The sequence below is a fragment of the Centroberyx affinis genome, unplaced genomic scaffold (genome assembly GCF_046629955.1).
Source record: "Centroberyx affinis isolate AG114_WGS23_722 - 3 ecotype Tasmania unplaced genomic scaffold, CSIRO-AGI_Caff_v1 ptg001484l_1, whole genome shotgun sequence".
NCBI classification, from domain to species: domain Eukaryota; kingdom Metazoa; phylum Chordata; class Actinopteri; order Beryciformes; family Berycidae; genus Centroberyx; species Centroberyx affinis.
The window spans coordinates 236,475-249,785 of record NW_027279951.1 but is presented as its reverse complement, the minus strand read 5'-3'; the positions used below and the strand labels follow the sequence as shown (position 1 = coordinate 249,785).

Below are 13,311 nucleotides of genomic sequence, written 5' to 3'. Positions count from 1 at the left end.
TGGTGGTTGTAGTGGTTGGGGGGGGGGGGGGGGGGTATCTTTCCAATACTATATACATATGATTCAGAACAAAAAAGGGACAAAATATCAATAATGGGAAAACTCATGTGACAGTATTGCACTTTATGGCTATGATAATTTACAGTATGTTGTAATTTGTGCACTTATGCGTTATATTTCAAGTGTGTCATTCTGAGCCAAAAGAGTGAATAAGGATGTATACATTTTCATACAGTCATGTCGCTATCTTGAAATCATGCAAGCATCTGCATTTGGCTGGGGATTATTTGAGGTTGACATAAAGTGGGATTGTGCTGGGAGCTGCTTTTACACATTTTACACGTCATCCTTTAAAAACATTTCTGATTGACTGATTAAAGTGCGGCGGTAATTTGCTTGAGTTCAGTGAGATATGTGAGTGTGACGTGCAATGTTAGATATCATGAAATCATTCTACTGTACAAATCAGCCTGCACAGCCTCCCACTCTTGGTGCCCCTGGATACATTTTCGCTTTGCAGAGAGAGTAGACAAGCCATCCCCTTCTGGGGCTCTTGTGCGGTTTCTAGGGCGACGGCTGAATGACCACTGCCTGGCGGTGAGTCAAAGGCAGCTATGGCGCTCACCCCATTGAGCCTGTCTGAATAGATGCCCCGTTTTCTCATAACACCCCTTTCCGTCTCCATCTGCCAGCCTTGTATACCCGGCCAGCACTCAACCGTACCACTAACTGCTGTCATTGTAAAACTAGCGTATACAAATTTTCTCTCTTTCTCGTTTCTTTCTTTTAGGGGAAAGGGCTGAATATGGAACAACAAGGTAAGATGTTCTGTGAAAAGAGGGTGAATAAAGTAGGCGACGATGTGTAAAATCCTTCCTGTGTCCCTGGATGTGGCAGAAATGACATCACGATGTGTGTAAAGCAGTTTAGTCACAGGTTCTTCGATTTGCTAAACAATCGGTTGAATATCCAATGAGAAAAGATGCTGCTAATAGTGGTACTTCCTTACTTTAATTCTTAAGACATGCTAAGAAATTAAATGCCAGTGAGATGAATAGTGTCCTGATGTTGTTTTAGTTAAAAACAATTCACTGAGCAGAAAATGAACAAATATTGGTGTTCTGACTAATTGAATACAAGAGTTTGTCTTTTATCATTTTGATCTATGGTATAATTAACTATCTGCAGTCAGATCTTTATTGACTGTTGTGTTTGAATTCCCTGTAATCATTATCGCTGGCTTTGATAGGTTTAGCTACAGCAGCTGTGTCTATGGTGTGCGAAGTGTCAACTTAAGTTTTAAATAATGTTATGTTTTTTTACTGCAAATTACTCTGGGAAAGAATCCAACAGCATAGCCTCAATGTTTGTCATTAAGAGTTAAGAAAATATCTCACTGTTTTGATTTGTAGTCATTATTATTTTTTCATAATTGCCATGTATCAACCGTACACCATCTCCCCAGGCCCCCCACTCTTCCCCCTAAACCCCAGAGAATGCGGAAGTCTAGACCTCGCTCCATTTTTAACCGTAAGCTGTTTAACGGCAATATGGAGGCCTTCATTCAGGTATTAGCCCATCTGTGGTCTTTGTCTCTTCATGAGCTCAGCTGTCTCGCTAGCAGTCCTTGGGGGTTCTCTTGCCTTTGACCACTCTTTTAGCCAAACATTGGCTCACTCATGCACTGACTTTCTTCTTCCTTATTGCCTTGTCTGCACAGTCAGTCCTCGTGCCATTTAGGAAAGAACAGCGTTAGTTTCTCTAGGAAGGTGAAAATCCAACAAACCTGGACTGGAGATGGTTTGTTTTTCAAAAGTGCCGCACCAGTGTGGGTTTGCTTTTAACATTCTTACTCCTGTGAACCCCGGCCTCCAGACGTTGAACAAATTTGGCCCTGTGTCAGTTGGCCCAGCACCAGCTATGTCAGGCTACGAAAATACACACACATGGCCACATCCACTCTAATGCTGGATCAAACAGGGGGGCAGGCGGAGAGAATATGCATGAACAGCACTTCAATAGTATTCAACCTTCAGTTGCATTTAGATTTTTCATCTAGGTCAAACAGTCACAATTCTTCTGGGTGGAAAAAAAAACACGCCTTATGCAGCCCCCTCCCCACAGCCCCTCCTCCCCCAACCATGTCCTCATGTCTCACACCCCACAAGGCACTGATGCTTTGGCTATTCTCTCAGGCCAGGCCTCCTCTCTCTGAAAGATCTGTCTCTATCTCTCTCACTAACCTGTTGTGGTTGTTGCCTCTCTTCCTCACTGCTCTCTGCCCAGGGGAAGACGGAATGTCCGTGCCAGGAGTCAGGTACTCTGTCTTATAGAGAGAGGGGGCGGGATGGTGATGGTGTTCAGTATGCTAACCCACATTTCTGTGCCTCTGTCCCCTTTGGTATTTCTGATTATGTGTGCAAATGCTGTAGTGTTAATACCTGGTGCTCCAAAATGCTAACACAGTTTTGTTCTGCTCATTTTTCTGCTCAAGCCTAACATCAGTTATTTAAATAAACTCAGTAAATGATTAACAAGGTTTTCTCATCTCTGTGAGGTTAATACACTGGGATGATGGCCTCGCTCTAAAGGCTTCTGTCCATGCACCCTGCTGGCATGATCATTAATTCTTTAGTATACAAGTTTAGGTCATCTATTAATGTGCCTCAGCTAATGAACATTTGACTCATGCCTCATGTCTCGACTCTACTGTCTGGTAGGACTCTGGGCAGCCCATACCAGTGGTTGTTGAGAGCTGCGTTCGATACATCAATCTGTATGGTAGGTTCCTGCTGTGTCGATATGTTGTTGTGTTGTACTGTCTTTCCTCTGTACACACAATAACCCCACTCTCTCTCTCTCTCTCTCTCTCTTTCTCTCTCTCGCTCTCTTACTTTGTCAGGTTATCAGACTGTTTCTCAGTATTTATGAACTTGTAGATTTATATTTTATCAGGGAATCGGACACTTTCTCAGTCTCACAAGCATTCATTTAACAAACCTTATCTCTCAACACCTTCTCTCATTTACCCTTTGCCTCTGTGGGCTGCTCACATATCCGCTCACACAGGCTTAAACACACACACACATACACACACACACTGACACACAAGCTCTAGCCTTGTATATTTAAATTTGTGATGGGTTTGTTTACTCTTTTATATGTATGCCCTTTATTGCTCTGTAAAGCACTCTGGCTTTAACCTTTTTGTTTAAAGCGCTGTAAATAAATGTAATGTAAGTTGATTTGACTTTTAGTGGATGCACTATGAGGTAATCTTTTGTCATTTTTTTATTTGGTATCATCCACTGATTACTATATTCATCATCGGTGCATCTGTTTAGTCATAACATAGCTATTTGATGACTGTTGGTATATTTGTGCGTGGGTGTGTGCACGTGTCCGCGCGTGTGTACTGCTGCATATTTTTCTCCATTTTACACTGACTAGTCTCTCTCTGTTCATAGGTCTTCAGCAGCAAGGTATATTCCGAGTTCCAGGATCCCAGGTCGAAGTCAACGATATTAAAAATTCATTTGAAAGAGGTTAGTCCCAGTGCGGCAGGCCATCTCCTCTTGATTGTTTTTAAATTGCGTTTTGTCTGCCTCAAAAGCCACACACCCTCCCACAGGCCTCTAAAGTGCAAATAAGGAGCACATCTGTCACATGTAACCCACTAATGGACATCTAAACTATTTTAGATGCACAATACATAGGATCACATTCTTGGAGGAATAATAAGTGTGCAAACATACTGTACTCTCAGTGTATACATTAAATACCCGTCTGCTGAAATTATGTGCACAAAACAATCCACTTGAGTCTAGTGGTATGTTGCATGAATACTGAGTGAGTAGTGTGGCAGAATGATTGACAACGGGATTAAATGTATGCTATGTTGTCAAGGAATTGTCATCATGTATTGTGATGTAGAGGCTTGCCTACATTGTTAAAGGGAAAATGCGATTGTATTAAGAAATATGGAGGTGGTTTATGGACTTTCTAGAAAGAGGACATATTGGTCATATTTTATAATATATTACCTCAAACAAAGATATAATGTGAGGTCAGGGATGTATGGGGTCTTACTGGAATATACTGTATATATATATACTTTTTTTTTGACATCCTATAACATTGAATTTGATTAACATTTCTGTGTCCTCAAAATCAAATTGATATATCAAACCAAATTGTCTGTCTAATGTGTTATGTAACTTGAATTAGCCTTTTTTATATACATATATATATATTATTTGAACATGATTAACAAACTATTCTGTTTTTTTGTTTTTGTTTGTTTTTTTCAAGATTTTGAGTCACTGCCTCATGCCAAATGGATTGCCTACCTTGTCATTGCTTATTACATGTGTGTGTTATACTTTTTCTGTTGTTTAATGAAAATCAATAAATATATTATTAAAAAAAATGCTATGCCTATAGGAGAGGACCCACTGGTGGATGATCAGAGTGATCATGACATCAACTCAGTGGCAGGCGTCCTCAAGCTCTACTTCAGGGGGCTGGAAAACTCACTATTCCCCAAAGAACGTTTCCTCGATCTCATATCCACCACCAGTGAGTAATATTGCAGTGAAGCGTTCAAATAAAAGGTTTTATTTTGTGTAGCCTCATATAATTGTTCCCTTCAATCCCTATTTCTTTCTCTTTCTCTCTTTTTCTTCGTTTTTTCTTTCTTCCTCTCTTTCTATCTCTTTCTTTCTTTCTTTCTTTCTTTCTTTCTTTCTTTCTTTCTTTCTTTCTCTCTTTTTCTTATTTCTATCCTTTTTTTACTCTCTTTCAGAGCTTGAATCAGGTGCGGAAAGAGCTCATCACCTTCAACAGATAATTGTGACTCTCCAGCGGCCTGTGATCATCGTCATGAGATACCTGTTTGCATTTCTCAATCAGTAAGTCGTATTATGCCATATTTAGTGTAATAGTGTGTGCAGCTGTAAATTCTCCTGATATTTATTGTCTGTGTCTCTCCAGTCTTTCCCAGTACAGTGATGAGAACATGATGGACCCCTACAACCTGGCTATCTGCTTTGGCCCCACGCTGATGCCCATACCAGACGACCAGGACCCTGTGGCCTGCCAGGCGCATGTTAATGAGGTCATCAAGACAATTATCATTCACCATGAGGTCATCTTCCCGAGCCACCGTGAGCTGGATGGACCTGTGTATGAGAAGTGCATGGCTGGAGGGGAAGAGTACTGGTAAGTACAAGACGTGTGTCTTTACTCTCATATTACAGTTTTTCTCAGTTGTTTACACATTAACACTGGAACTTGAGACAAATGACATAAATCCAAACCGTTTAGCCAATTCAGCAAAAATACAAGAACATTTTCTGCTTTTCACCCAGACTGCAATTCTAAATCACACAATTTTGTTGCAAAACACAACTCTGTATATTTGGCACAATCTTCATAACTAAAATCTGTTGTGTTCACATGAACAGCACTGCCATTCAAAAGACTAAACTGAAATTACCACTTGGCCACACTGACTACTACTACTAGGAACAAACATTAGTTCAATTACAAATCAGAGCAGAAAGCCAAAGGTGAGCTCTGCTGTTTTGGAGATGGATCGATTGCAACATCACAGAGAGAGGCAGAGGGAGAGGAAGGGTGAGAGTGAGAGGAGGAGGAGGAGGAAGAGGAGGACAAGGACACAGAAGAGGAAGAGCATCCAGGGATCCAGAGCTGATGACAGATCCGTCATGCCAGGTGATACTTCCCCCGCTGCTTAGCCAGGGAGAACATTGCCTGTGATGTGGATGAGATCCTGTGGCCGACAGAAACCCAAGACAGGATGCAGCCTTTTCTTTTTTTTACAGGAGACAGTAGTCCTCTTTTCTATAGTTTCCATTATGTATGTATCCTGTATGTAGAGCACTTTCCATTCCCAACTAGTAGTAACATGATACGCTTTAACAACAGGCTACTGTACATAAGTAGTAAGTGTAACAGACAACAAAGAAGGTTAGTAAGCCTACTGATAAAGGTATTCATAGTAGTGTTTTCCATAGTGGATATCAGTGTGCCAGTGGTTCTTAGAAAGATCTATTCATATGATGCCGTGTGTATCATTTGGATGCAGAATTCAATTTTGTGAGGACATAACATGGTTTTGAATCTAATTGCAAGAGATTTGTGGAGTTTTGCATATTGTGTGTTTTTTAATTTGTGTTTAGAATTTTGGGAAACTGAGGTACAGAATAAGTGTGTAAACAATTGAGAAAAACTGTAATCATATTGATTTAGAGTTTTTGCATGTCTGTCATTCACATAAACATTTTAATCTACATATGCAGTATATATTGGATATGGTTTGGGGAACTATAGCTTCTGAAAGATAAAGGAGGAGGAAAAGTACATTCTCTCTTTCTGTCCCTCTGTCTGCTTCATGCTGTCTTCCTCCATCCAGTGAAAGCCCCCATAGTGAGCCAGGGGCCCTTGATGAGGTAGACAATGGTACCGGACCTAACACTAGTGACGAAGGTGAGTCACCAATCACAGTCACACCGCTGTGGCAGTAGCTATATGAGCTGACAGAGGAAATAATCAGATGTCACAAATTGCCACATTCCTTTCATTTCAGAGCTGGAGCAGATAGAGGCCATAGCTAAATTTGACTATGTGGGACGAAGTCCCAGAGAGCTTTCCTTCAAGAAGGGAGCCTCTCTGCTACTCTACCTGCGTGCCTCTGAGGATTGGTGGGAGGGCCGTCATAACGGTGTGGACGGGCTGATCCCCCATCAATACATTGTGGTGCAGGACATGTAAGTAAGAGCCATTTTCCTGTATAGCTCCGGTGTGTGTTGTGACTTGAAAGGAAGTAAGAAGGCTTTTCTAATCTTATCAAGACATAGGTAGACTTTTAAAACTGCATCAGAACAGTGATCCAGTCAAGAAGTGTTTACCCTGATTTCCTCTGCAGTACCAAACAGAGCTATGCTGGGCTTACTCATTATTTATGTTGCTCTGTTTTCCCAAAATGTCTGTTGCTCTATTTTCCTGTTTCTGTTCCTTCCTTCTTCACTAGCTGTTGTGGTTACAAAAGCTCTGCCTTACATAACATCTGTGCCTTCTCTAGAATCAGTATGACCAGAATGCATTACTCCCCTGTTTTTTCTTTGCATTGGCAGAGACAAATAGCAAAGCCAAACAAATGGATCCCAATTAGCAGTTAGCTGTAGAGCCATAAGGATGAGCCACTTCTTAAACAGGACAAACACTAAGGTCACTCCTTAACTATGGCCATTCATTTCTGCTCTGGCCTCCTGCCTGATAACTAATCAGCATTCATTGCAGGGCAGATAACATAATTAAAACCTAATTATGAGAAGAGCAAACTCATCAAACACTAATATTCTACCTATTTACTAACAACACAAGTGGCTTCCTGGGACTAATCAGTGGTTTGTTTTGCCTGTAAAAAAGTTTTTTGAATTTGCATGTTAATGATCATTATGGATTCTTGTGTGTAGTTTGAGAGATCAAACTTGGATTTAAATGACTATATTAATTTTTCCTAGGACAAAAGCCATAAATCGAAATCCTTAGTTTTTAACACCTCTGGTTCTCTGTTGTCTGTCAGGGATGATGCATTCTCAGACAGCATGACTCAGAGGACGGACAGTGAGGCCAGCAGCGGACCACACCAGGATGATAGAGCCCCATCCAGGAACGACCGCCAGTCCCCTTGCGAACACACACCTGAGCACCGCTTCGGAGCAGCACTGGGAAGGTGGTAGTACTTTAACACTGTGAAATTCATGCCATAGGGATGAACTATTTAATTCACTATGCTCTTGATGCTAGGTTTGGGAGGGGGGGGCACATGCACACAGTATATACGCAATGCAGGCATGATGGCATGAATTGAAATGTAGCTTTTAAATATACAGAAAATTGTATTTTTACATTGGATTAACATGTACAGTTAGATGTAAATTAGAGATATACACAGTCAAGAAAACCAAACTGACGAGAAAGTGCCAAATTTAAAATCAACTTGAGCAAAAACAATGTTTCCCCATTTGTCCAATCACCCAACCCCTGCTTGATGCTGATAAATGTTTCTCAGGGTGAGAGTGCGTTCAGATGGAGCAGCGATTCCACGCCATAAGAATGGTGCAGACAGCCACAGCCCCACCAGAGTGACAGACCATCCCCCTAGAGTCATGCCTCGGCCTTGCAGCCCACACAAAATGGCTGTTGGCAGGGGGCCGACAGACAGTCCAGAGAAACGGCGTCTCACCACATTTGGCAGCGCTGGCAGCATCAACCACCCTGACAGAAAGGTGTTTGCTGACAGCCACTCTCAGAGATCATCACCTAGCACCACTCGCCACGCAAGTTTAGGAGACCACAAAACCCTCGAGGCTGAGGCGCTCGCTGAGGTGAGTGCAATTGTTAGAATAGACTTTGAAATAGTCAAATGCAGGGGAAACTCCATTGATTCAGCCAACTCAGCCATGACTGAATAGCCTTTCCTTGCAATACATAGCCTTTTAATGGACCGATTATCTGACAGTGCAGCCATTTTGGGGATTATGCAATAAAGATAATGAGACTTTTGTCATCCTTTGCAACTCATTTTGGAAGCCAGGCACGCCAAAGTCTCTTTGTCTTTTGCTTCATTAGTTCTTTTTGAAGTCCATTTTTAGGAACAGCCTTTGGCCACAGGAATGAAGGTTTTTATATTTCAAGACTCGGTATGAGGAATGTTTCTAAAGTTTAGGAACACTCTTCAGTATTTTGTTCTTCTAGTTTAGTGGCCCTATTGTTTGATATCGAACACCATTTCCAAATGTCAATATAATTGCCCCTTCTGTTTGTCAGGACATAGAGAAGACAATGAATACGGCTCTCCATGAGCTGCGTGAGCTGGAGCGTCAGAACGTGGCCAAGCATGCGCCTGACGTGGTTCTGGACACACTGGAGCCCCTCAAGCACCCAGCAGGAGGCCAGGAGCCGCCCGGCAGCCCGCTCCACACCATGGTGATCAGGGATCCAGATGCAGCCCAGCGCCGTAGCAGCAGCAGCTCCTCCTCCGAGACCATGACCACTTTCAAACCAGCTCTGGCGGCACGGCGACCGAGCGCACCTCTAAGGCCGCCGCCTGTCAGACCGGTCCGGCCCGCTCCTGTGCCTGGACAGGCGCCGGGGCCGCACCGTTCCAGCAGCTCTAGCTCCTCTGGCCTGGGCAGCCCAGGCATCACCCCCACTGATAGGGTTTTCCCCAAGGCGCCCTCGCCATCGCCATCCACGTCCTCCTCATCCTCAGACAAACAAGGTAACATATAGATGCAGTCAGCCACAGCTCAAGAGCTCGAAGATCACTGTGGATACCGAGTGATTGTGATTACCGTCACGCCCTTCCCTTCCTCTTGCCAGCAATCAAACATTGACACCTCATCTGTATGATGAATATTTACCACTAATCTTGTATTCCCAGTGTAGGATACTGCTGGTTTTCTGACACCTGTCTGCCCTCATATTGACTTTCCAGTGGACGTTGTATCACAAAGAGATAGGACTAAAATCTATGATAATCATTTCTGAGAATACTCATTACTCTACTACAGGTTGTAACCATGCTGGATAAAAAAAGGGATGCACTGGAAAATACTTTTGTTCACTGAAATCTGATAATGAAACATCTCATTGAAATGTTACAAAGCTGCTGCGAGCTTGGACTTTGTGTCTGGTTCCTTGGCACATTATGAAGGAACACTTAATATAGTCATCTCTCCATATCAAAAGATTAGCTGTGTTACCTCAAGAAACAAGTAATCACTTTCTCTTACAATCTTACAAGTGACTAATGCACTTATAAACACTACAGGGAATTGTCCTGCATTGGTAGGTTCTGTGTTTGCATTTTGATCAAGTCGTACTAGAAACAAGATATAGCACATCAGAGTATCATTGAAGCTTACATAATGACTAGATTGCACACAGTCAGTTCAGGCTGTGTGGATGTTTAGATGGGATTGTTTACTCTTGGTGGTGTTCGTTGTCCGTCTTATAAGGATTATCAATATATCTTTAAAGTGTAATAGGTACAATTGAATTGAAAATATACATACTGTTAAAGGATACTTGTATAAATAACATTGTATGATAGGAACAGGATATATTATCATCTCTAGTGTGTAGATTTTGTAACTCTTATCCTTGCACAAATATTAACAAAACAAGAATAAATCAATGAAACCTTACACAAGTCCTCTCATTCTGTTGTGTCTATGTATATTGTAATGTAGTATAATAAATATATAAGGTGCATGATGGAGAGTTGGGACCCAGGCTTGTCCCTGTCTATCCAAGCAAAAGATACCATTACTACATGCTAAATAGCAAAATATGGCAAGTGACTGAAAATTAAACAACCACAGCAAATGATCTGTCCCTTTATGACAATGCACCACATCGGTTGGAAATGCAAGATTGGGACGATATTAAGAACATACAGTATATATATATATATTTTAGTTATACTGTATTTGTCACACTGACACTCTGTGGTGAAAAGCTGCATGAACATACATCTACCATCTGACCTCACAACACAGCACAGACCAATGATGCGTGCAATAATAACTACAATGGTTTTGTAGTGCCATCTAGTGGCCAGTATAGGACCTCTGCTCATCCTGTTTTATAGGATATAAAGAACAGCTTCACTGTGCATTGGGACCTACTTTGTTGGGATCCTACTAGTGTCGGGAACTGTATAAGAGGGATGCAACATCACTCTTCCACAACAAATTCCAACAAATTGGTGTTTTGATGATGGTGGCACCTCAGCTGCTAACCAAAACCCCCATAAGTGCTCAGCTGGGTTGAGATCTGGTGACTGTAACAGCCATTGTATATGATCTACATTTTTTACCTGCTCATCAAACATTCATCATTCAATGACCGCTTGTGCCCTGTGGGTGGAGGCAGAGGCATCGCCATCCTGTAAGATGTAAGATTTCCCCCCCCCCCAGAGGAGATAAATGCTTCACCACAGGATGAATGTGCTCAGTCGAAATGACTCTTTATTTGTTGGTATTTATCTTATACTCTAAGGAGTTCAGTGGACCTAATCCAAGCCAGGAAAATGCCCTGGACAACGTAACAAAGCCACCAAATCCCCTTCATTGTGGGAAACACTGACCCGATTACTTTTTTGTTCCACTGCTTAGCACACCACTGCCTGTATGTTTTGGACCACTTCACTTGCAAAAGTGCATTTTAGGTGTGATATGGGGTTTATGCACTGCAAGCCAACGGTTGTGTCCCTTTCTGTGAAGTTCTGGACTGATTCAGAGCTTGCTCACTTTTTTATAGTGTGCCTGAATGTTTCCAAAACTGACATAAAACTTACATCTCCTGAACCCTCTTGATTATGAATCAAAATAAATAACAGGTTTGAATTATTCCAGACATGTGCTCTTTGTGAAGTGGTCAATGTAGACAGTTGGATGACTTGCCCATGTGGAAGTTGCTTTGAGAGAAATCCTGAGCTAAGAGAATTTCCAGTAAAACATCCATAATGAATAGAGTTTAGATAAAAGTAGCAGAAATAAAACAGAAATACATGTTCAAAGGTTTGTTGTTCTTGGTCTTGAGTGTGTGGTTACAGCTATAAATATGTGGCATTTTTTGGTTCCTTTGATGTATTTCTTGCTGTTACCAGCACCTCTGGACTGACACGCTGTGCACAGGTTTTTTTTTTCTTTTTTCTCAGAAATAAATGTTCCTCTATCCATTTCCCAAAGCAAAAATATATCATTTGAGATGTCTTGTTTTCCCGATCAAGATGATTCTGGTTGGCTATTTGACTCTGTTTTTTTTCCATTACACTGGACAGCACTCAGACTCAGGTTTAATTCATTTAGGTGTGTTTATTGAGATGAGAGTGAGAATATAATCATATTATGACCTTGCCTGAGGCCTGTATGACAGCCAGGAGGGGCTGGGCCACCCATGGACTAATGCCCAGCTTTCTGGCTGTGGCTTCCTAGTTCAAAAGACCTTTTTATTAATGCTGAGATATTAGAGGGGCCACCACAGTTATAGCAAAGGCAAGGCCAGGGATTGTGGTACCAATCCTCTCTATATTTCCAAACAATTCATGGTTCAGATCCCGGGTTATTAGAACATAAGTGTTGTAATACTCAGATGAATGAAAAAGGAATATGGATTTATTATAGATTGTGGCACCTCCTGATATGCTAAAGTACATGTTCTGTAAAGCAATTTAGACTAATCACCTCTGGTCAAAACACAATAGCACCAATATACTGTTATTCAATCTTTTGCAATAAATCAACCTTTTTTTAATTGTTTTGAGCTGTTAAATCCCTAGGATACTTAATTTACGTCCTTAAAGCTATTGCCATGGATATAGAAACTGGCACAAAAAATGACATAATGAAAGAGAGGTGAGAAGGATGACAGGTGTTTTGGGTTTCCTGGAATGATGATACCTGTACCTAAGTATTTAATGCAAAGTTACCCAAGTATCACAAAGTTTTCATGACAGTTAGGATTAGCCAACCTTATGGAAGAGAGTTTCAAGCTGTTGCTTTCACCAATTACTGCTTTCCATATATTGTCATAGCAAATAGTTGTTAATGATGTATGTGATTATTAACAACATTTTTAAGGTTGCTATATTTGATAAGTTGCTAAACATGTTAATTACCCAAGGCAATGTTGTCATTGTCTGAGTGGCTTTGTTTTATTCAGACAGTTACAAAATAGATAAAAGATTGCTCCCTGCTAGAGTCCTGAATTAGCACGGAGTGCACAGGAAACCTCCAAAACAACAGAGCCAACAACAGACTGCCATCCTGATAGTACATGTACCTGGCCTATGTGAAACAACAACCATGTTGCAATTCCCCTTGGATGTTTACAAAGCCTTTCTCATTTGTGGCGTGAGCTCAGCCGGCAGGCTGGTCCCCCCTTGAATAAACATGCGTCAAGATACTAGAATCTTGTTACTCACTAAATGTAGCTAGCCTAAATGAAGTAATAAAAATGTTGCAATTCCTCTTGGATGCTTACAAAGCCCTTCTCATTTGTGAGCTTAAACCTCCCCTCTCTTGAAAGAACATGCGGCCAGATACTGTAGTAGTATCTTGATACAAGGGAAATATCCTACACCACTAAATGTGCCTAACCTATGTAAAGCAACAAGAATGTTGCAGTTGCCACCTTTCAAACCCTATTTGAGGTGTTGAGCAGAATGCCAAGTGCTCTCAGAAGAGCAGATATGATGAGTGAGTGTGAGCTGTC

The 13,311-nt window shown here is 41.5% G+C and overlaps 1 protein-coding gene across 4 annotated transcripts in view; it reads left to right on the top strand.

The window, feature by feature from the left end:
• Positions 1–10,228, top strand: part of LOC139650332 (SLIT-ROBO Rho GTPase-activating protein 3-like) — a 31,935-nt gene extending 21,707 nt beyond the window's left edge. The window contains exons 11-22 of one of the 4 annotated variants that reach the window (XM_071526970.1): positions 791–818; positions 2,287–2,317; positions 2,721–2,781; positions 3,468–3,545; positions 4,444–4,578; positions 4,805–4,910; positions 4,993–5,220; positions 6,437–6,510; positions 6,611–6,791; positions 7,610–7,759; positions 8,099–8,414; positions 8,857–10,228. In XM_071526970.1, coding sequence (XP_071383071.1) covers positions 791–818; positions 2,287–2,317; positions 2,721–2,781; positions 3,468–3,545; positions 4,444–4,578; positions 4,805–4,910; positions 4,993–5,220; positions 6,437–6,510; positions 6,611–6,791; positions 7,610–7,759; positions 8,099–8,414; positions 8,857–9,321 — 1,853 coding nt within the window. In that variant the 3' untranslated portion in view covers positions 9,322–10,228. Of the gene's footprint in view, positions 1–790; positions 819–1,465; positions 1,569–2,286; positions 2,318–2,720; positions 2,782–3,467; positions 3,546–4,443; positions 4,579–4,804; positions 4,911–4,992; positions 5,221–6,436; positions 6,511–6,610; positions 6,792–7,609; positions 7,760–8,098; positions 8,448–8,856 lie in introns of all 4 variants that reach the window. The other 3 variants (XM_071526968.1, XM_071526969.1, XM_071526967.1) reach the window with 3 other exon arrangements.
• The last annotated feature ends 3,083 nt before the right edge of the window (positions 10,229–13,311 follow it).